Source organism: Apus apus, chromosome 2 (genome assembly GCF_020740795.1).
Source record: "Apus apus isolate bApuApu2 chromosome 2, bApuApu2.pri.cur, whole genome shotgun sequence".
NCBI lineage: Eukaryota > Metazoa > Chordata > Aves > Apodiformes > Apodidae > Apus > Apus apus.
In genome coordinates, this window is record NC_067283.1 from 48,841,857 (window position 1) to 48,866,343 (window position 24,487).

The following is a 24,487-nucleotide window of genomic DNA, read 5'->3' on the forward strand; positions in this document are numbered from 1 at the left end:
TTAGTCTTCTGTGCTTGACAAGTAGAACATCTGTGTTTAGATAACGTAGGCCTGTGAAAGACTATGTGGCACCCTATTGAAAGTGCTTGAGGTTCCTGCCCTGTTGTGAGGAAGACTTCACACAGTGGATAACTATGGCTGTGAAAAACCCCTGATGTATAGGGGAAAGCAGCAGGTTAAAAAACTCTCTCTAGCAAGGACTAAGCTTTTCTGGGCTTGTGTTCCCCCTTGTGTGCCTCTGCCTGGGTGCTGCTTCAGAGATCCTCCAGTGTGTGAGGTAACAAAAATAAATTTACTCTTTGCATTTCACCCATCCTGTGTTTCTTCCTGCATCCTGCCTCTGTCAGCTCACACACTCTCTCAAGTGTTTTGCCTTAATTCCCAGAATAACCTTCTTCATAATTTTACCAGGCACTGAAGTGACACTGACAGACCTGTAATTACCAGGGCCTTCCTCCTTACCCTTCTTGAAAACTGGGACACTCACAAGCTTGCAGTTGACAAGGACCTCTCCAGACTCCTAAGCCAGTTGAAAAAAATGGAGAGAGGTCCTGCAATAAAAATCAGCCAGTTCTTCCAGTACCCTGGAATGAGTCCCACAGAGCCCCATAGACCTATGCACATCCAGTTGGAACAGCAATTCTCAGATAAGTTCAGAGTCCACAGGGATCATACCTCCAGTCATGGTTTTCCAACACAGAGCTCCAGGGGTCCTAAGGCCCATCATCAGTGTTAAAGACAGAGGTGAAGAAAGCACTAAACGTCTCTGCTTTGCCTACAACCCTGTTTGTGAGCTGACTGACCTCATCAAATAACACCCCAATGATACCTCTAATCCTCCTTTCACTGTTAATGTATTTTAAGAAGCCCTTTTTGTTGTCCTTCACAGTACTGGCCAAGTTGAACTCTAATCAAGCTTTGGCCACATGAATTTTCTCCCTGCTGTGGCAAACAGCGTCTCTGTAATCCTCCTGTGTTGCCTGCCCTTGCTTCCAATATCCATACTCTTTCCTTTTCTAAGTTCTAGAAGATCCCTGCTCAGCCAAGTCAGACCTTCTGCCCCCCTGGCAGACCTTCTGCAAGTCTGCTTGGCTGGCAGCACTTTGGAACTGTCTGCTCCTGTGGTCTTAAGAGATGGCTCTTAAAAAGTGATGAGCATTCATGGACTACAAGATCTTCAAAAGCAGATTCCCAGGGGACTTTATTAACTAGCTCCTTCAGCAGCCCAAGGGCTACTCTCCCCATATCCAAGGACTAAGATTTGCTGGCATTTCTTCTCCTATTGTCAATGATTTGTAACTCAACTACTTTGTGGTCATTGTGACTGAGACAGCCACTAATCACACATCATCCACGAGTCCCTCTTTTTATACAAACAACAAAACTAGGAGGGCACCTTTCCTAGTTGGGTCCCTTAGTACCTGCACCAAGAAGTTAACTTCAGTGTGATCCAGAAATACTCTGGACCTGTTTGTGTCCACTGTATGATATTCCCAACTGACACCTGGGAAGCTAAAACCACTCATAAGGACAAGAGCATTTAACCTAAAGATACACCTTAACTCCTTGTAGAATAATTCATTGGGGTCGTCCTGGCTGGGTTTTGCTTCCATTCCATTAAATGTCAAGCCATATCTGGATTGTATTAATTTCAGGAAATAAAATACTGTAAAATCTTCATGCTCTTTAAATAGTAAGGGAATGAACCCATCATTTTGCTACTGTTTCTATAGTTTTCTTAGTGTTCCCTTGGTTCTTTACATGCTGATTTTTGCATCCATCCCTAACTACTGTTCACAAAACCATAAAAGGGCTATGAGATCATCACTCAAATCAGTGGACTTCCAAGAAATGTTTTCATTTTCCTACAGTAATGTGTAATGATATTGTCAAGCATGTGGTTCAGTTTCACAAATTCCAGTCAATTCCAGTTGTTGATAATAATTGGCTTTTCCAACCACCTTTTGTGTGCATTAAAATGTTTTTGTATCATTGGACTGAAAACTTCTCAGCAGTGAATTTCAGATTACAGACAAAAGGCTCACTCTCTTTGCTTACATCTTGCAAGTTGTTTACAAATAGTGTGTAGACACAAAACTACAAATCATAAACTAAAATACACTGCTACAGAACAACTGAAGCTTACAGATAATCTCATAGATGCAAATAATAAAAATGTTTTGGAATAGACAAGAATCCTTATTTCAGATAAATATATGCTCCTACCTCCCAGAACTGATGTTTAGCATAGTAGTCTCCCTGTGCAATCCATTCTTCTGGAGTTGACGTCTTAGCAAACATGCTGTCATCTAGGTCTAGAAGGTCAGGCACAATCATTTTGTGTTAGAACGGATAAATCGCAGAAAACACTGAAGTACCAAAACTAAGCATCAATATCTCATGATGTTCCAAGCTCTTCATGATTTGTGCTCACACCAGTAATGGTAATTCTGAGTTAAACACATTTTATCATTCAGTCATTCACTCATTCACATTCAATCAGCACTGAAAATCAACAAGTTTGGTTTGGTTTTGAAAGACCTCTAAAAGTCATGCTTCCTTTTTGGATAAAACTTTGAGTAAATCTGATGTCTTTATAGGAACCTAATTCTTTTATTTTTTTAAATCTCTTTTAGCTGGGTTGTTTTTCTGTGAACAGCCAGTGCAGGAAAAATTATACTAATGAATTAGCAATGAAGTTATATATTAACGTGTCACTGATCTTTAGAGCCAAAAGAAATAAGAGGCACTGAAATCAGGGGAAATTTACAAGGGCAGTTATCAATGCACCCTGTTACAGAGACCAAGGAATTTAACCTTCTTTATTACACAGCCTAAAAGCAAGAAAGCATGAGTATGCTGTCCTGTATGACAGTCTTTAAAGAAAGTTTAAGGATAACTTTACCTTTCTTTTCATCTGCTTTGACAACTTCAACCAATCCTCTTTTGATGAAATACGTGAAAGCTGGAGCCCTTTTATCACTGTCTTCATCAAAGATCCACAGATTGACCCTGGCTCTTGTAATGGCAGTATACAATTGCTTCAGTTCTCCATTCAGCATCTGAAGCAAAAGAAAAAAACAAACAATACACCAACACACCAAAATAAAATAAAATTAAATGTCAGAGGGGCTAAACTGTTAGAAATAAACACTACAGTTATAAGAAAACAGCAAATATACACAAAATTTATAACAAATAAGAAAGTATCTTTAAGTAAGCAGGTCAAAATATTAAATATGTGATTTTGCATTCACAGAAGACTTTATACAGCTAATTTGCATGCAACTACTGCTATAGCAAATCTAGCAGTGGGAGGTATGACAGTCCATTTTTCTTCTAACGCTTGCACACACAATTATTCATTTTTTGCCATACAATCTTTAAATTATCTGACTAGATTCTTAGAAGTTTCCTTAATTTGAAGGTACTGATATTGATAGTACTGAGACTAAAGTAATAATAAAAATTGACAAGCTGTTTTACTATTTATTTTAACCACAGCTGTTCTGTTAATACACCTAAAAGTCTATCACATGTAGTTTTTGTTCTTTTATCAAATTAACTTAGCAAAAAAACTATCTTTCAAAAATCCTGGTTATATTACAAAAATGTGTAAACTTTAAGTATATCTTGAATAAATTTCCCTACTTCTATGATTTTAGTTTATCCTTCCTATTCCCAGTGTTACAAAAAACTCACCTTGTACATTTCTACATTGAAAGGAGCTCTCTTCTGCATACCAGTAGCATCCTCTAAAGGCATTTCAATTAACAATTTGCTTCCTACTTGCACATCTGAATCAGGAGTATAAGAAGAAATTATCTTCCATTCTTTGCTAGCCTAAAATGTCAGGAGAATGAGGTTTAATTGTATGCATCAACTGCTGCTGCACACATATGCAAAAGATGAAGGTCATATGTTGTGATCAACCAAGACACCCACAACTGAAGAAGGCTCAGACAAGATGGGTGGGAAAACCAGTATTATCTCAGGGAAGAATGTCAAGAATGACCACCAATTTTTCATCAAGTATGCTGAGCTTACAGAATCACAGAATGCATTGGGTTGGAAGGGACCTTTAAAGGTCATCTAGTCCAAGCCACCTGAAGTAAGCAAGGACCTCCAACTAGACCAGGTTGTTCAGAGCATCATCAAGCTTGACCTTGAATGTCCCCAGAGATGGGGCCTCCACTACCTCTCTGGGCAATGTGTTCCAGTGTTTCACCACCTTCTTAGTAAAGAACTTCTTCCTAACATCTAATCTAAATCTACCCTGCTCTAGTTTAAGACCATTCACCCTTGTCCTGTCACTACACACCCTTGTAAACAGTCCCTCCCCAGATTTTCCATAGACCCCCTTCAGATACTGGAAGGCCACTATAAGGTTCCCCCAGAGGCCTTATCCTCACCAGACTGAACAACCCCAACTCTGAGGGGCTAAAGCTCTGCAGGTTCCTGATCCCATACAAAACTAACAGCTCTCCAGGCCTGACACACATTAGTCTAAGTTAAAATGCCCTACATGACTCAACTCTGTTCTACTGATTCGGCTACATTCTGACAGTTTATTGATTTTCTGAACACAACTTGCATCACCAAAAACAAATCAACTTTGAGAACTCTACTGTGACAGCCAGTATCATACTGTCCCCACAGTAACAGATAAAAGGTCATCTACCTAATGCTCCTTCCTTCTACCCTCACCCCATAATGTCCATTTATCTCTATGAAGAGTCACCAGTAAGCTGCCCTCAGTTTTCCTTCACACATTTGTGGTTTTCAGCATATGAAAACCACATCTGAGACACCATTTTGAGGGCTAGAAGCAGAGGAGATCTGCCACAGAGATGTTCACACTGAATGTTTAATTGCAGAGCAGCTCAGTCGTGGGTATTCTTGAGTCTCTGCAGGCATGTTCAGCAAGGATGCTGCCTACTCCCTCACTGAGGGGGTGGGATGGCTCCCTGATGCTCCAGCAACAAGGCTGCTGTGGTCAACAGCTCTTTGCAAGGAGTCAAGGATCACATCCCTGCCAGGTATGCAGCTACAGGAAATCCTGGAGAGACAGGGTCTGACCTCCCCAGAGAACCGCAAAGGGGAAAAGGGAGTATGTAAGAAATACAAAACAACAAAATCTTCTTTATCCAATACCACTCTATGGGTGATGGTCTCCACTAGAGACTGTGAGACTTTCCCAAGTTGCCTGACAACTCCTGAACTAGACCAGAATGAGTTCTCTAGAGCTAAACTGTGGATGGCTACAGAGCAGGTTCCTTTCCCTTGCTCCCAGACACAAACACACTCTTTATTCTAAACATAATTGTTCTACTAAGCTCTTAATTAAAAAAAAAAAAAAAAAAAATCCCCCCAAATAAAAATGCAACATCATTCTGCTTAATTTTGTCCGGAGTTGGCAAATTTTTTCCAGCCCATGAGCTAGCAGACCAAAAAAAACTGTGCTGTGAACAGAGTCTTGATGCAAAGCAGGGTGTCTAAGGTGCTTCTCTGGAATCTGGAATCCCAGTATAAGGTAAAGAATATGAGTGATGGCATGTCTCCTCACCAACTACTCTGACCTAAACAGGGAACAGCCAGGAGGAACATACTGTAAGCTAGCAGAGCAGTCCTGGTACACAACAGAAACATGTGCACAGTTGTGTGAACCCCAAGGCTCTCTCTTAAATTGCAACAGCCAATCTGAAGGAAAATGCAGCACTAAGGGAAGACAGTCTCAACTCATAAGCCCATTGTCCCTGTTTTCTACTGTGATGAAACACCAGTTTTCAGAGGAAATAGAATCCTCCATCTGGAAATGTACAAGACCACTGTAAAATCAGCTGAAGAAAAAAGGCAGAAAATGGGTAAGAATTAAATACCTCTGAGTCTGTGAAGAAGTTGTAAAGGAGTACATCATCAAATTCCAAGCCCTTTGCTTCATAAATTGTCAGTACAAGTGCTAAACTGAGTTCCTCGGGTAACTTCTCCTTGGAAGTTTCATTTGCCACTAGTACCACCTGTCATAAAATACATTAATAAGAAGAACAACAAAAAAAGTAACAGCTGCATAGAGAAAGCACACAAACATGTCATGGCAACACCAGAGCCTTCTCAAAACCAGTCAACATTTAATACAGACAACCAGTACAGTCCACAAAAAAAAAAAAAAAAGGTCACAAAGCTGCCACTAGAAGACTGACAAATGTGTGGCATGTGCAGACAGTTGTAGATCTGGTGTAAGAAAACTTGGGAGTTAGAAAGGAACAAGACAGGCAACATGTGAAGCAAAAAAGCATAGAAAGAGCTCGACATGTATTAAGAAGAAATGGAAACCAACACAAAGTGTCTAAGTTTAAGAAGCATAATTTATCAGTGAGATATAAAGGCTTAATAAAGAAAGTTGTGGGCAGTCCATATAAAATGATAATTTAGCAAAAGAGCTAGCAGAATCTGCAAAACCCATATACCTAAGGAAAAGCAAACCTGATGTGCTCCAAATTCAATGGGTTGTGTTTTCCTTCTGTTGCCTCTCAGCAGAATTGCTAAGTCACTAATGCTGCAGGACTCCAAGACTGTAGGTTTTGGCCCATCAAAGAGACCACGGTCCTTAGGAAGACGATCAAAAGATTCTGGGAAATAATGCTGTAGCAAATCAACCACTCCAGATGCTAAAGAGAGAATACCTGCAAAAAGCAGAATACAGATTTTAAACTTCAGTCTGACAGTCTCGTACTCTCTCACAAACACACTTTTACAGGATTTTTTTTAGAATTCCAGAATTAAAAGATATCATGACAAAAAGCACTAGTCAGAGAAAAGAGCAGCTGCAAGGTATACTTTATGTTCTTGTCATGTTTTGAGTGGACTCATGCTTGGGCCTGTAAAGATCAGAAAGCATGCTACAGAGGCTTGGCAGAGTCCTCATAAAAAAAAGGTCCTAAATGAGAAAGAACTATGAAAAGCAGAAGTAGCAAACCAATCCTGCAAAGTCTAGCAGTTTGGGCATGGGACGACAGAAATGGGTATGATTATTTGTTAAGTTTTTCTTCAAACAGTCAAAACATTCAGTAATCTTGAGTGTTCAAAAATGACAATTTAAAAAAAACTTTCATTCTTAGTTCTCCAGTTGAGATGTCAAAATACAGAATTTGCATGTCAGAAAAAAGCTGACCATCTGATCTCTTTAAAAAACAGGCTGCTTAAAGATGCTTTGAATTGAATAGTAGAAAGCTTCAATTCTTAGTGACATCAGATCATAAATAAATTTGTCACTCTACCTGAATGGGACCTGTAGTTCTGGTACAACTGATATATCCTTTTTGGTTTTCTAACACGCTGCTTCTTGTTCATGGAGTTCTTGCTTGCGTAATGAAACAGTGATCTCAGATCACTAAAACGAAAAGCAACTCCCTTCATTATGCTCTGGGCAGTGTCACCAGTTAGAAACATGGCATTAGGGTCATTGATGCATTTCATTAACAGTGCTAGCTCAGCTTGGGTGAAATCCTGGATCTCATCACCATAAAACTCATGGATGGACCATGGCAGCTCCTTGAGCTTTGAGAGCCTTTGAGATAAATTATACAGCAAATCTTCTTCATCAAAGTAACCTCTCTGTGATCGTATCTGCTGATAAAGACAAAAGAGGTGATAGATTTCACTCCTGTCTTCTGTGAAGTTTGGTGATCTCTTTCGGCCTAGCTTTTTGTACTGCTCCTCAGTAAGTTTACCCCCAGAGCAATTCAGTGCCTCGAAAGAGCCTTTCAGAAATGATTTTATTTCTTTCCAAACCAGTGCTGGATTATAAGAGCTTTTGCCTTTTATCATTTTTGGCCATATTTCATTTGCAAACACATCGTAAGTCACAAAAGTCCGTGGATCACTCTCCCTAGAGTATGCATCTGCAGCTCCTTCATCATCACCGTGTTCTGCTTCAACATTACCTTCTTCATCCTCGTCTTGCCAATTTGGTACCACCAAGTCTTCCTGAGGACTCCAACCAACAATGGTTCTTTTAAGGCTTCCATCTTCATTTCTTGGAAAAAACGGGTCAGGCATGGATGCATCCAGTAACAGCAACAACTGCTTGGAAGTGACAAACAGTGGAAAATTTTCATCTTTAACATCTTGTAGCTTGTGAACATTTGGTTCCAGAGACCTGAAGTGACTGGTTACTTTAGAAGACTTACTAAGTTCAATGAAATTCCTCTGAACTTCTTGGCACAAGACAGGATTTTTTGTCACAAATATCTGGTGCAGGTGCTCCAGCCTGTTAGATGCTTCTGGGCTATGCATTTGGTCATCTTCATGGTCATCACGTGAAGTAGTTTCCTCAGCAGCTGGACCTGCAGAAACCTTTTCATCCTCACTGTCATCATCTTGCTCATCACTCACCTGCTCCTCACTCGAATCATCACTGTCTCGTTTCAGTTCACTCTCCTCCCTCTCCAGCCTAGCTTTTTCAGCCTCACTACACTGTCTTTGCTGCCATGTTTGTCTCTCCAGCAGAGGACCATTTGCCAGGGTGGATTTTTCCCAGTATGAATAGAATTTCTTCCAAAGCCTATACAAGCAGCAAGTCGTCTTCCCCGTCCCGCTCCGCCCAATTAAAATTATTGGTTCCATGGGCTTTGGATTGAGAGCAATTACTGCATACTCCAACTCCCCAACTCGGAAAGGGTATTCAACAGAAGAATGTACATCATTTATAATGTTAAGTGCCATGTTAGTACTGAAGCTGTGAAATTTCATTATATTGTATTCCAATTCTGCTGCACTAGCTGGAGGACAATACTCAGGTATGGTACGTTCTTTTGTCTTTTCTGCCTCCGAGTCTTCAACATAACAACGTGGAACACGTTTCTGTGTTGTCACATTATGGTTCTGCTGTCCTTCATTTATGCCCTTCAGCTTTTTCCTCAAGATGCAGGATAAACCACGTTTGTAGGAAATACATATATTATCTAAGACATGGTTCAGCTTACAATGGTCAAGAACAATGGCCCAAATTCTGATTATTTCTGTGTAAACTCTACCCGATTTTTCTGGAAGACTTTTTGTCTGTTCTGTCTCCATTATCTTTTCTGCACTCTCACTGCAACGAGGAGAAAAGTCAATTGCAAGTTCCCATAGCATTCTTGCACCTTTGTCCAACTTGGCTTCATACAGCTGGATATCAGTATTCAAGTGTTTCAGTGGCTTCTGAAGGCCCTTGGTCCATTCCCCATTGCCAAGCCGCTTAATTGCCATTATAGTTTTAGTTTTCAGATAATGTGGCACAGCTTTGCTGCTCAATGTCTTCAGCATTTCAGGAGTGCACTCTATTTCCCAGGTCATGTTATCGAACTCCTGCACATATGCCTCAATATCCTGAATCTTCCCCTTCTCTTCCTCTGGTTCTTCCTTCTCTCCATTAGGCGGGGCCATACTAAACTTCCGTGCCTCCTTCTCTCTCTCCCAATCATCCCCTTTTCCATTAGGATAAGCTATGCTTCGACAAGGTTGCAAGGACTCACTTCTTCCCTCTTCCACATTATTTTGAGCTGAAGATGGCTTTTGTACCAGGGGATGATCCTTTCTTAGGGTGTCAGTCAATTTCAGTTGCTGAATTAAAGCTGTGATTGCTTTCACTAGACTTTCCTGCAGTGTTAAAGGCCTATTTACTCCTTCTGTTTCCTCCTTCCCCAGATGAGCCTTTTCTGTCCTTAGAGAACATGGGGTTTTTAAATCATTATGCACTGTGTTGCCAGATGGTGCCTTTAATGAGGACCCAGATGAAGAACGTCCCGTGCTCTTTGGCTGTGAAATCTCAGAAGCTGAAGTGTGTTTAGGTGTTTTAAATGACTGCCCTGCTATATCCTGCCGGTGTCTCCTTTTCCCCAATGCATTATTCCAAGCAAGCAGCAGTGGGTCTTTTTTTTTAATTCTATACCTTACATCTCTTCCTAATTTGTTTTTTATGTTAAAGTTAACATCAAATCTTGCCAGTGACTCCATTATTCTCTTGGTATGTTTTGATAATCCTTTCTGAAAAACAACATGCATCACTGTATTTCCATTCTCATCTTGTATGTTTGGATTAAGGTATGGGAAGTCAGAAGGTCTTGAAGCAAAGAGACCAAGTAGGTAGTTCAGGATGTTTAAACCGGTGTCATCTGAAAGCAAGAGAACAAATTAAAAAACTATCACTTGCTTTGCTTTTCTGTCCTTGAACAGACAGGCTTGTTTTTGCCCGTCTGCTGGGTATAATCAGCAAAAGGCCTCTGCTGGCTTAAAAGGCATGTTATCTAGTCTTATGTGGGGGGAGAAGACAGGCTGTTCTCCACAACAAGGCTGCTTTGTAGGTCAACAACTTTTAATACTTGTTTTCTGCAGCTAGTAAACGAAAAACAATTTGCTTTCAAAGGAAAAAAAAAAAAAACACAACTAAAACAGGCTACATTTAATGTTTGTAAAACATGCTTATTTGAAATGGGTCAAAAGTGAGCTTTTCTAATATCCAAGGAAAACAATGTAATGGCAGCAAAGGTTTAGAAGTCCTTAGTACTATAATTGCTCCTGTAGCACCAGTCAGTTTAATTCCTTTTTTAACCTTCAGGTGCAAACAGATTCATTCCATCTTCCCACATCAGTCCTGATTGCTTCCCGAGGTAGGCTGGTGACCGACCATCTGGACAAGCAGCAGCTCTGGATACTGCTCTGCAGTCATTTGGTTCATTTTAATATGTCACCCAGAAGTAATCTGCTGCAGATAACTTTGGTTTACTAAAATAATCTGTGGCAAATCACAATTATTTCCTGATATGAGATCCCTAGAGCAATTTTCTACAAAATAGGATTAGTCCAATATCTCACTGGGGGGAAAAAAATATTCTGCTGCTTTCTGGATTTAATCCAGGTAATATATGTGAGTTAAAACAGAAGATATATGAGAAGCACTTCTTTGCTAACTGTACAATAGTGACACACAGAAATCATTGTAAGCAAATTTCACTTTAAAAAATTTACACAGGGAAAAATACTTATGAGAAGATATTGTCATTGGACTTCTTAATCTTTCTATTCAAAATTTACAACGGGCAGCATATATGCTTTTAATCTCTCCAAAGCTATTAAATTAAATGTGTGTGCTTTACAGATAAATAAATTCAGGATTTTTAATTATTTTAATCCTTCAAGTAAAAAACATGGACTTTTTTTTTTTAAATTTAAAATCAAGCCTGACTTTGGGCCTTAATTTGATAGCTCATCTGAATTGCTTACATTTTTATGTAAGCCCTACAGTCCTCTCACTCAATCCTCCACTGAATAAAACTTGGCTTGATTTACAGCTAACAAAAATGGGGGAACAGATTTTAGGTGCCACTGTAGGATTTCCTTCCAAGTTTGCTGCCACTGCTCTGCCTCTTTCCCTCTGTTTCTTCCTAGATCCTTCCTGTTTACTTCAATTTCACATTTTACAGGGCTTCAAAGAAGACCATTCCCTTCTAAACCAGCTTGGTTAAACAAGAATACGTTCACAAAACAGTAACTGACAGGGACAGTACAGCTGCTTGATTTCCCTGGTCACCTGAGCTGCCATTAACTCTCCTCATAGTCCCAGCCACAGCAACCACATAGCAGAACACATCAGCTTATCAGAGCCTGATGTGTATTCTCTGGCCTACAGACCCTGGGGGTTGAGACACAAACATCCTGATCTGCTGCTATCCTATCAGTAAACAGCAGCAGAAGGGGTAGTGGGCTGAACAGGCAAGAAATGGGGATGTTTTCAAAAGCTGCTGTGAAAATAAGCAGCATACATCTGCTAGAGTCCTTTATGTTCCCCAGGCCCAGGCACACAAAAGCTTTACCTCCTTTATTTAAACAGATGGAAAGTGCAGCATGCAAAGGAGTATCTCCTTGTGCCATGGAGACATTTTGAGGATCTGCACCTTTGGTCAGCAGCAAATACACCAGTTGAAAATAATTCTTTTTGAGACATATTTGCAGTGGCATCTCAGAGCTGGTTCCAATCCTGTCTGGCAGAGCTGGCATGAAAAACATGAAAATATCAGGGGTTAAATCCAATATGCCAGATCTGCAAACTACACAAAGTTCTAAACAGATTAAGATACATAATGATTGCTGAACAGGTGACTTTCCTTTTAGTCATCTTTTTACATGTATCTTTAAAAGAGTTATTCACTAAGAAAATCTTCAGAATCTCCTCTCATCTTCCACTAAGCTGAGCAATCAGTCCTGCTGTGATAGGAAGACAGAAAGGCCAGAAGTATCTTCAAGTAAGTCAGTCACTGATTGAAACAAGAAACCTACTTGCACCTCTGGCACTCACCTGGCTGCAGCAGGACTGTGTGTCCTTAATTTATAGCTAACATTAAATTATACCATGAAATGAAAAATGGCAGGGTAATCCCATGAATAAGCCTCATGCAAAACAAGGAAAATTATCATGTCCACACTGGCTACAAAAAGACATCTGGTCATGCCTCTGAAATCACTAAAGTAGTCAATTATTTGTAACATAACAACAGATCAAACTCAGTCTATCAGTCAGGGTAATATTATGGCTGAAGATGGAAAAACTTAAAAAATGAAGAAGCTACAAGCAATGAAGCAACAATAATCCTTGGCCTTTTACCTTTTACCAACCCCGACAGCCGAATTTAATTTGCAAAACTTCTTCCATCCCATGTACCCTTAGGGGCTTCCCATGTCACACACAGAGGTTGCAGCCAATGGCTTGCCCTCCAAAAAGCTGCTGCACTTACTCAATGCCACAGAAAACACATATTGGTGTATCTGAAACTATGTTGCTCCAAACATACCAATAAAATGTTCGATCTATTATAACACATTAACATTGTACAGTTTTTCACCTCCTCGTTCGAGCAAGCATCTTATGAGGTGGACTTGCTTATCTGATCCATCACACTGTTGGATAATGTTGCCAATGTCAACATCTGAAAGACTGCAGTTTTTGAAGAGTCCTACACCCGACGGCTCTTCCCCACTGGCTTTCCCTGTTAGCAGCAGCAAAACTTGATGCCACATTTGCTTCTCCAGCAACTGTTTTATAAAGCTGTTAGCACAGGCTTGGGGGATGTTGCAAACCACCCCTTCAGGGATTTCTGCAAGACAGTCAAGACAACATAACTTACTCAAAACACATAATAAAAACCAATCTCATTATAAACTATTTTCAGAACTCATTTAATTGAAAGTACAGAACCGCAAAATGCAACATTTGCATCTTTTTATCCAGATGCTGACAGCCAAGTTTAAATGTTTTGATTCATCATACTGAAACTTTGTGCATATTCTGGTGGTTCTAAGTGCAAAACACAACAGCAAAAATAAGTAAAAGCACATTGTTCCAGTAATACCGGTTGCAGGAAAAGGGAAGCGAAGGGTAAGAGCAAAAACTGTATGTTGACATCAAACATTTTTCACAGCAAGTAAATTTGGTGAAGTAGAGAAATGGGAACTGTCTGTACCTTTCATTGAAGACAGCAATTTCAGAAATTGCTTAACTGCATCTTCCTTCAATACATTTTTATTACGTGCTCCCTTTTCAGATTTGTAGAACCGGACAAACTGTTCAAGAACATCCAGCAAGGAATCTGTTGAATCACTTACAGCTCTGCTTTCATTTTCCCCTGAAAAACATCACAGATGTTGAAAGCCCAGTCAGTTCCTTGCTGGCCTGTTTTCAGGACAGGACTGTAATACATTACATCTCTGAGAAATGTGTAGTGGCAGGTTAAAAACCAGATGGCTGAAACTCCTACTGTCAAAGCCAGTCCTGTGATAGACTTCATATCCCAAAGGATATTTGATACACTCTTTACCATAGTACCATAGGTTGAAAATTGTAATAGTTCACAAGTTGATCTGCATGCAAGCAGGATACTGCTGCCTTGTAGTGGTATCACTATTCAGAGTTTTTAGAGTAAACCACTAACGTTTTCAGCAAAGCTTTAATCGTGTCCTGAGCTTGTATGACTCTTCAGTGGCATTTCAGAAATACAGCCATAAAATAAAAAAATAAAATAAAAAAATAAATAAATAAAAATTATCCTCTTAAAAGAAACCAAAGCAAAACAATAAAAAAAAACCCAAAACAACCCACCACACCAAAATCATGCCAACAAGTTTAAGAGATACTTAGGTAAAGAGCACTGGCAGGTTTTTAATTATGTCCTAATAAATGCCCTTAAATAAAAACTGGAAGACTAAGCCTGACTTTCTTAAAAGCTTAGAGGAATTCAAGTACATCAAAGACACAACAAAATAGCTTTAGCCCTTCAGACAAAGAGACAGACAAAACCAGTCATCTTTTTAGCAATGAGGATTAACCTCAGACTGTTATCTGTAATGCAGTGGCTTGTTCTCCAGTCCTTGCATTTTACACTAAGCCTAGAAAGCTCTTGGGGGCTGTGCACTGGCAACAACAACACCATTACCACAAAAGACAGACTGAGCTACCTGGAAAACCAACCAAAACAATTACCACCACCGAGGGAGTGGTGTTAACCTCCTGAGAACCACTAGGCTAAGACCTTCTGCAGAACAGGGCAGGAGATCTCTACAGTAAAGAAAGAGGACCTGTGAGAATCTACTTGTCAGGAGCCATAAGATAGAAGTGCAATGAAACCTGGTGCTTTCCAGCAAACTTGTATGCAATACACACATGAAACCAGGGATGTAGCCTAAAAACTCCACTTTTTGCCAAGTTTCATATGCCTGTGCAGTCTTTTGCTACATCTGTGCTTTGAGATCTGCATAACACAAGCAACTTCACATTTGAAAAGGTTATGCTTTGGGCTAATACAGTAATGATGGTAATACAGGTGTTGCTTTAAAGTCCTGGTTGGTTAGTGCCAAGGAAAACAAGCAGATCAGACACCACACCATCTCAGAAAGACTGTACTGAAGAAGTGCTTTCAAGATCAACAATGTCCATGCCTGGGACTTATTTAAACAGCAATCTAAACCACGGCTTGAAAAGATCTGCTGCAAGATCTACCACCTCAGTACCTGAATCTCAGGAACACCTTGCCTAACCAGCCAATCCATCAGTTCTCATGGTTACTCACAGGAGCTTCTCCGAATGGCCTCCTACGATTGGATCCTCTGCTCGAAATGTCTCTGGCCCACTACAGTTTCTTTCAGAGCTAGGATGTAGCAACCAAGCTGTAGTGCCATGCTGCCAAGAAGGTGCATCCTGCAGGGACCCTCCAGTCCCGAGGGTAGACAGCTCCCCATCTCATGCCCCAACTAGCATCTCTCTGACCATACTGCAGTACAGGCAGCTCAGGCTTGCTCCATTTGTTAGTGCAGATAAGAAACCATATAAGGGTTAGCCAGTCTCAATACCGTCATCAGTGAGGTGGTATTGTACAGTTTGTTTTCTCATCCTCGTTTATTGGTGTGGAGAAGGAAATCCCCATTACTTGGATAATCACTTGATACATTATTTTCCAGAATGGAAAATTATTTAAAAAAAACAGACAAGTCAGAATCCTTTTCAGAACTGACAAGCAGACTGGAAACCAGTTTATCACACCAGTTCATGACATTTCATATCAGCACCAGGAAAATTAAGATTTGTGTCTTCCTGTATGACAACAGGTCATTAACAAATCACCTAGAAATATCATTACACATTTTTAGAAAGCACTTTGCAGTTTCCCCACACTTCAAGAGTTTAACAAACTTTTAGCTCCCCTGTTTTGGTTATGAGAGGCTCTTGTAGTTTTAGTCTGACAGTCTGCTCCGCTACTTTAAAAAAATGTTTCATTTTCCAAAAACTAAAGTGAAAAGGTTAAAACTGAAAAAGCATAAAAGATAAGCAGTTTATGTGTCAGGGGAAAACTCATGTTAAGGATAAGGAAAAAAAACACCACAGTGGCTTAGAGTAACTTAGAGCAACCTGAAGTTACTCATTGCATGATACACTAAGAGCATCAGCTGGACGGCAGTCACCTTCAGGCAAACACAAAACATTCATCATCCACTGATAGGATGTGATAGATCAGAGTGACAATTCATAGGAAAAGTTACATAAAACCCACCCACTATTACCAATTACAAATTAAACAATTTTGTATCTAAAGGATATTATTTTAAAAGAGAAGTACCACTCAGTCCATGTAATACCTGTCTGTTTCACAGAAGAAGTCTGCTTCTCGAGGTGACTGCTGACTGCTTTTACTGCACCAAAGTTTTTGTTCTTTTTCAATATATCTATGACATATCTTGACCGTGCATCTGGAACAGTGGGGTCAACCCCATAATTCAGGAGCATGATCACATCTTCTGTTTGGCCTAAAACATCACATGAATAAACATTACAGGAAGAGTAATCCTCAGTGTTCAGAGGTTTGGTTCAGTTTTGTTTTGTATTTTTAATTTCCTGGCAGTATTTCTAGCTTAATTTTAATATATTTTAAAAAAATAAATCTATCTTCATTATTATTCACTGGGAAACAGGAGCACAGAAACACAAAGTGACTGGGTGCCTCATGAGCATCTCACTGGCCAGAGGCAGTATGTTGAATTCACCTCCTCCCTTATGCCCCAACCCTGCTCTCCGGACTCTAGGAAAACTGCACTGTACATAAAGAAAAAACAAAACTAGGGATTTTGCTACTGTTTTGACAGTGACTCAATAAACCAAAGTATTTCACATATTCGGGCATGAATATACAGAGCCAGGCACTGAGTTTCTTTCCTATGCAACATAAGCTGCATTATTTTCTTGATAATAAGCATTATAACAAAGACATCTAGTTTGACTAACAGTAGGTACCATTGCTTTCAACAAAAACTGCTATCCTCTATAGCATTTCACAACAGGTACTGCAGATCGCATGTAAACACAATAAATATAATGATGACTTACAACCTTGACACAGTATCTAATATTCTGAAAGTTAACATGCTCCCTTCTTAGTATGCCACCAGGGGAAACTCTACAGACCTACAAGTAGCTGCTTGTATTTCTTTTGCCTAAAAGAGGCACATTTGCTAGAAGTCATGCCCTCAGGACAGCTGGGCAAGTGCAGAAATTCCACGTCACACAGGACAGCACTGAGCAATGGTGAGCAATTAAGTGTTAGACCACCACACATCCCATAGAAACATTACCACAGCCTCCATTATGGCATGTGGCAAAGACAAAACCTAAATGAACAAAAAATTATGCAGGCTAACACAGATGTCTTGCTTGTTTGTCTAAGCCTTCCCATTCAAGCTATTTTAGGGATTATTTTTGTAAACATATGGGTGCATATTTTGATATATATGTTTAGACATATACTCTCTATATAATATCTAGACTATATAAAGAAATAAACTTTAATAAGTATTTATATAATGCCTATACAATATAAAGAAATACATTTGAATAGCTAAATATAAAATTATATGCTCTTATATATACATACACTATATAATTATAAACAAACTTTTACACACACGCACACATATGTGTGTTTATATATATATATACACACACACACACAAAATGCAGTCTCTTCTGGAAATGCATATCTCATTAGCAACAGATGGAAATACTGCAAAAGACTTGTTTCACCTTTCCCGAAAATGAAATTATTTAGAGATATGTTGTGGAAATTTCATTCATACTATTAACAAGAGCCACTAGAACGTCGTCGCATTTAATGAGCTAAAAGTCTGGTGTTATCTTGGCATTCATACTTATTTCCTGTTGCCACCTCGTGGGGAGAGTAAGAAATACAAGAAGCCGGGCTAAATTGTAACATAAATGAAAAATCCCACAGAAAAGATGAAGGAAAACATTTAATTTTCCTCCTCTGACATAGCGCACCACAACTTATGTTTAAAATCTTCACCTATTTAAAAGGAGAGGACAGGTCTCCAGGTGGTCTAACATGATTTTAAGGGCACATCAAACTTTAAAAGCCCATCAAACTCCTATGATTGGAAAAAAAAAAAAAAAGCCTGCAGCATACTAGTGGGAAAATTATAACTAGTCAAACCAAAGAACAAAGAAAATGGTCACAAATGAGGTATACCATTTTTAGCAGGAATTGTTGGAGTGTTTAAATCCTAGTTACCATTATGAAGTCTACATTCAGATAAAGGCCTTTATTTTCTTCCTTAGCATAAACAGTAAACACCAGGATCTGAAATTTTCTTCCACTCCTCATTTTCCCATATTCAAGAAAAACCAACTCCACACACACACACACAAAAAGAATTGTATTTACTGCGTTTCTGGGAATACTCATTGGAAGATGCCACAATATGCAGGAGGGTGCACCCATCTCTGTCTTGCTGGTTGAGCCTATCCTTCAAGTCTGGCCTCCGAGTCAGTAACCACCTGAAGAAATGGTTCCTTCCTAAAATGATAAAACAAACACTTATTACAAATGGTAAACACAGCAGAGACAGATCCTGCCTTTTTCCCCCCTAAGAAGTGGCAAGATGTGTCTGTAAGAAACCTTTTCTCAAATATGGAGAGCAGGAGAAGGAAGAAAACAAAAGGAGTTACAGTAAGAGCCTGCTGCATTGTAGGAGACATGACACTACGTTCTCACTGACTTGCTGCAACTGCAACTCTGAGGTTGACTCTCAGCTCTTCAGCACATATAGAAACTGCAGCTCCACACTAAGGTGCAAGGAAGAAATACGGTATTTTTGTCAAAGCTGATCTATTCAGTTCTGAAAGACTCCCGTCAATCACACTTTCACTTCAAACCACAGAACAGAACAAACATATTAGGTTTCTACCACTATGAGGCACAGACGACCAGAGAGTCTACACCATTTTCAAAATATTGCCTTATTTGACGTGCAAGATTATACCTAGATGATCTCATCTCATTAGTTTAAAAACAAAACAAAATACAAACTTAAAGGTAGAAAAAGCTGTAGCTGTCAGTTCTCTGATAAAGACCACTATTGTTTTATTTCACTTGCTGGTGCCACTCACTTGCTCTGATACACAGTCTGATAACAGCATGAAGCAGATAAACTCCAATGGTTTCAACTTTTGCTCCAATGGAAATTAGCCACTTGGCTAACTCCGCTACTTCTTGCATCTTCTCACCATGCCCATACCACTCAGAAGTCTGGTAACAAAGAGAACAATTACAATACATTATGTTATATATATATGAAAGGCAGGTTTCTTTAATCCTATTTCCATTATTTTTATGACAAGAATCAGTGGGACAATAGCAATCAAACCACACCCATTTTAAAATGAAACATTTATTACACATTAAACAATTTCCATGGAAGCTCAAACCAAATACTTTTCTCTTAAGAGTTGTTCATGCATCTTAAAAGAATCTTGTCCTGTTTTCAAGAACCCAAAGTATATTTTTAATACATATTTCTACATTTCTTCTTTGTATCTGACTGCAACTTTCTGCCTTACACTTGTCTATTAAATGTTACTGTATCTCAGTACCAATATTGCTGTAACCAAATATTATGCCTTTTAAGCTTGGATGAGGCAGCTTGCACAGGCAGTTCCCCCAAAGTAAGAAAAGTCTGGAGAAATACTTGAAATTTGGAAAAGGGACTTAAGAGATCAGAGGAAAGAGATTTAGGGAACTCAGGTAACCAGTTATTTTATAGCTTAGGAAACACACGGATGGAAAGTAGGGCAAAGCCCTACTCTCATACAGCTCAGGAAGCATCTGGTGCTATTAAGAGAACAATGATAATATGACTGCTCACACAAAGAAAAGGTGTTACGCCTTAGGAGAGAGATTTTTGGCCAGACAAACCAGAAGGTGATCTGATATAAGTATAGAACTTTCAGGGAAGTTGACAGACCGAGACTGAAAGCACAGAGCCTAAGCAGAAGGCAGCTGAACCTAATAAGGATGTTCTGGCAAGGACTTAATGAATGTGAAGCACAAGGGGTACAGCAATATGGGGAACTTCGGGAGTGGGCAGAGGAAGCTCAGATGCAAATTGAGATATATTATGCTTGAAGGATCAGGACACGAGGGGGTGCTTGAAAACAGCATTCAGACATAATTTCTCCATTTGTGCCAGTCATCTTTTTAAATAAGCAGTCTTCACACATGCTTCCAACATCCACAAATAAAACTTTTTTTCTAACACCTCATGCTGAATTTTGACTGGCAAGAATTACTGTTTGTGCACAGTTACAAAATCAAAATACAACAAATTATATAATTAAATAGTGGCAGCAGGGGAAGCCTGAGCTGCCAGAAAGCTACATTTTCTAATGTTTGCAAAAAAGCAGCAGCACTTAGGGATCCTTCATCTTGATTCTTTCAGTCTTGCTCACGCATAAAGAAGCTGCTAGAATAGCTAAGACAGGTAAAGCCAATTCAGCAACAAAGGACACAGCATTTTATGAAGGCAACCCACTTTTATCCTCCTCTCTCCATGAGGCACTTTTATTTTCTTTCCGAGGAAGAAAGTTTTTTTGCTAAGACACTCTACAGGTGTCCTCTACTGCACTGCACTGCCATGCTTTACTGTCACTGCAAGAAGCACATTCACCCCTTGCAGGACAGCTTTGCTGCTGCTCCCCGGGCTAGGATGCTGCTAGGAGCTGCCAACCACAGCAGTGGCAGTGGCCACCTTTGCTTAGGAGCTGCTGCAATCCAAGGCTCTCAGGCCTTCTCCACTCTGCAGCTATGCTGCTCTAGCACCACAACCCTGCTGCTGACTGGCCATGGGCCTGGCTCACCAAGGACCAAACCCTGAACAACCCTCCCTCCCCAAAAAAACTGAGCAAACACAGAAGGCATGATGGAAGATTGCATAAAGCCCCCCAGAGGCTCTCCCATGGCACTAACACAGCACAACTGCTTAACCACAGCTAACCAAGGCATGCCTGTGTATACTTAGCCACTCATTCTTCTGCTATCCCTATAAATAAGCTTATCCCCTTCTTCTTCAGAATTCCTCCCACTCACTCTGTCAGGCACCTCACTGAAATACATGCATAGAAAAAGGCCCAACTTGAAATTATTATGGCAAAAACACAACAAGCACTGTAACAGCCAAATGGCAAATTCCACTATAGTCCATCAATATGCCCTAAGCTGCTAATCTGCCAGCCAGTAAACGCCAAGCAAATGTACCGTGTAGCCTACAGTTAACATATCCTAAAGCTTCCATCAGGAAAGCCACAGTGCTGTAAGAAATTTGGTATACTTCAGCATAAAGCCTAATTGAATTTCTCAATGAACATGTAACCATATCTTTTAAAAGTAGGTCTCATACAGTGAAACAAAGACATGGAAGAAAGTCAAAAAAATGCAGCCAGAGAAGAATTTTTTCATGGTCTGTAAGAAGTGTTTCGTGTAACTGCAATTGAAGCAGGCTGGGCATCTGCAGCATGATAACCCCCATACACTGTGAGATGCCTTCAGAAAGCTGGTATGTTACTGCTGGGTACACCAGCTGTTCCTGAGTGGCAGAGATGAACTCCCTGTATCTCTTAGCTCACACTTGGCCTATGGCTACACCTAGGTTCCCAAGGGGCCAGAAGCAATGGTTGCACACCCTTTCATGCATTCCAAGCATTCCGGCAGGATATCCATACACAAAGTAAGCAGCAGTGAGCCCTACAATGCCATCTAGCTCACACAGAAACATGGGCAGAGCCTCTGGGGTGTAGTAGTGTGCAAGGCACGTCACATGCACCAGGCAGGCCAACCAGCAACCGTCTGTGTGTGCATGGTAGGTTCTGACAGCTGGAAGTTTTTATTATATACTGCCAGCACAGAAAGCTTCAGAGGTTCCCATATGGTGCAGAACATGAAGAATCACAAGATAAAGAAAAGAGCAAGTTTCAGATCAAATTCTGCTGTCTGCAGATGCCATCATCTCAGTGAAAGGCTTCGAGAACCATGGCTGCTTGGTCTATGACTACATGTTTTCATCTTGCCAAAATCCTCCAAGTCATTTGGAAAGCATCAGAGCCTTTAGGGAGAATGTTTAGCAATTGCTGCCTAGGTATAAAACAACCTACCAAAAATTAGGGGCATTGAGGGAAGGGAAAATTCCAGCACTGCACCCAACTCAATTCCCTGTAATCAGACTGAGCACTATGAAGCAATCCAGAGACAGCCTAGTAAGGTTTAAAAATACCATATCCCATGTGTGCCATAATCCTGGTCAGAAAACATATCCAACCTTCAGAAATTTTTCAGCATTAAACTGGCAGGTTACAAGCATGATATTAATAGCTTGCTGTACTTGAGAGGAAGATGTCTTATTTTGATCAGATTAAAGGAAATATTAAATTACACACATTATGCAAATTAAGGACTATTTACTTTTCAAATTAAAAGGAACAAAATGGATGATTTAACAAAATCATGCAAGTTCCAAGTATTCTTTTTATTTTCCTGTGATCTGTTTTAGCATTGCATGCAACATGGAAAATCTCTCACAAAAATGAACAGGAAGAAAAGAAACAGATTTTAATTAAAAAAAAAAAAAAAAAAAAAGGATGCTTCTTTACCTCAAAGAGATTCTTCAGTGATAACTGGTTGACTCTGAGATTGGTGGGTAACTCTTTCTTCTCAGACAACAACAACAGACATGACTGCAGAAAAAAACAGCAACATTAGTGGTCTTATAAGCACAGTTCGAGATTGTTTTTCACTGCTTCATCAGGTCTTGTAGGAAAGCAAACATGGGCTAACTACTTCTCAGATCTTTTCTTAAGATCATAACGGATTACTGAATCTCCCTTTCCTTTTTAAATTGAATTCATGTAATATACAACATACTGTGGGAAGCCATGACTGATGAAAGTTTCCTCAGAAACCAAAACCATGTAGAAAGGTCTGGCCTTAAAAGTCTCTCCAACACACACTGGTAGTAACCCTTCACTTTAGGAATGGACCTTTACATTCATGTGGATGAAACTTCCCAGCTACACCAACATCCTGAGCAGAAAGCAAGAAATACATACTGTATATTCTTCCATTTTCTCAGTTTCCCTGAAAACTTTGCATTGGTCTTTGAAAACCCACCTAGATTCACTAGAGGATAAGAGAAACACTACAGATGTCATCTATGTGGACTTCTTTACATTTCCCCTCAACATTTTTAGATCTAAAATAGAGAGATATGGGTTTCATGGATAGACTGTTGGATGGGTAAGAAAATGGCTGGATGGCTGCATCCAAGGAGTTACAGTGTGGAAAACAGTAACAAGTGGTGACTCTCAAGGGCTTGTACCGGGACTAACACTATTTAATATATTAATCAATATCATAGACAATGGGATCTCGTGGTGCACTCAATCACTCAGCAAGTCTGCAGGTGGCACCAAGCTGAGTGACACAGTTGACATGCATGAGGAAAGGGATGCCATCCAGAGGGCACTTTTGATGAGCTTAAGGAATGAGCCCATGAACACCTCACAAAAACCAACAAGGTCAAGGGTAAGTAAGGTCCTGCACCTAGGCCAGGCCAATCTCCAGTATCAATACAGACTAGGTGATTATGAGATTGAGAGCAGACCTGGGGAGAAGGATCTGGGGCTCCTGGTGGACAAAAAAATTGACTATGAGCTAGCAATGTGTACTTCTAGCCCAGAAAGCTAGTCACATTCTAGGCTGTCTAAAAAGAAGTGCAACCAGCAGGTCAAGGGAAGTGATTCTCCCCCTCTCCTCCACTCTTATGAGACCTCACCTGGAGTACTGCATCCATTTCTGGGGTCCCCAGCACAAGAAGGACATGGACCTGTTGGAGCAGGTCTAGAAGAGGACCATGAAAATGATCAGAGGGCTGGAGCACCTCTCCTGTGAGGACAGGCTGAGAGAGTTGGGGTTATTCAGCCTGAGAAGAGAAGGCTCCAGGGAGACCTCACTGCAGCCTTTCAGTATATAAAGGGGGCTTGCAAGAGAGACTTTTTAACAAGGCTTGTATTGACAGGACAGGGGGCAACAGTTTTAACCTGAAAGATGGTAGGTTTAAATTAATCTCAAGGGAGAAATGTCTTACAATACATGTGCTGATACACTGGAACTGGTTGTGAGAGAAGATGTGGATGCCCCATTATTGTAACTGTTCATGGCCAGCCTGGACAGGGCTTTAAGCAACCTGATCTAATGAAGGATGCCCATGCCCACAGCAGCAGGGTTGGATGGGGATTGTGGGACTCTAATCAGTCCATAGCAGTCTCTCTCTGTCGCTCCTTCCTCCTTACAGTTCTCCCCTGCTCCAGTGTAGGTTCCCCATGGGCTGTGGCTGCTGTCAGGAATCTGCTCTTGCATGGTCTCTCCACAAGCCATAAGGAAAACCCTGCTTCAAGCCTTGAGAAACTTCTCATCCTCCCTCTTCTACTCCAACCCTGGGGCTTGACCTTTCTCACTTTTTTTCCCCCTTCACTGTGCCCGGCAGCTTTCTGCCCTTTTTAAAGTGTGCTTTCTGAGAGGTGCCATCATCTCATCTGAGGGGCTGTGCCCTGTGGTAGGTTTGCTGG

The 24,487-nt window shown here is 40.3% G+C and overlaps 1 protein-coding gene across 4 annotated transcripts in view; it reads right to left on the reverse strand.

The window, feature by feature from the left end:
• TRANK1 (tetratricopeptide repeat and ankyrin repeat containing 1) overlaps positions 1 to 24,487 on the reverse strand; it is a 52,575-nt gene that overhangs the window by 13,803 nt on the left and 14,285 nt on the right. For 2 of the 4 annotated variants that reach the window (XM_051610369.1, XM_051610370.1), the window contains exons 6-18: positions 22,514 to 22,597; positions 18,983 to 19,121; positions 18,258 to 18,389; positions 16,162 to 16,329; positions 13,497 to 13,658; positions 12,879 to 13,130; positions 11,853 to 12,029; positions 7,278 to 10,154; positions 6,484 to 6,683; positions 5,880 to 6,017; positions 3,703 to 3,843; positions 2,906 to 3,062; positions 2,227 to 2,315 (exon numbers count right to left, since the gene is read on the reverse strand). In XM_051610369.1, the coding sequence (XP_051466329.1) occupies positions 2,227 to 2,315; positions 2,906 to 3,062; positions 3,703 to 3,843; positions 5,880 to 6,017; positions 6,484 to 6,683; positions 7,278 to 10,154; positions 11,853 to 12,029; positions 12,879 to 13,130; positions 13,497 to 13,658; positions 16,162 to 16,329; positions 18,258 to 18,389; positions 18,983 to 19,121; positions 22,514 to 22,597 (4,716 nt within the window). Of the gene's footprint in view, positions 1 to 2,226; positions 2,316 to 2,905; positions 3,063 to 3,702; positions 3,844 to 5,879; positions 6,018 to 6,483; positions 6,684 to 7,277; positions 10,155 to 11,852; positions 12,030 to 12,827; positions 12,846 to 12,878; positions 13,131 to 13,496; positions 13,659 to 16,161; positions 16,330 to 18,257; positions 18,390 to 18,982; positions 19,122 to 22,513; positions 22,598 to 24,487 lie in introns of those variants that run through there. The other 2 variants (XM_051610371.1, XM_051610372.1) reach the window with 2 other exon arrangements.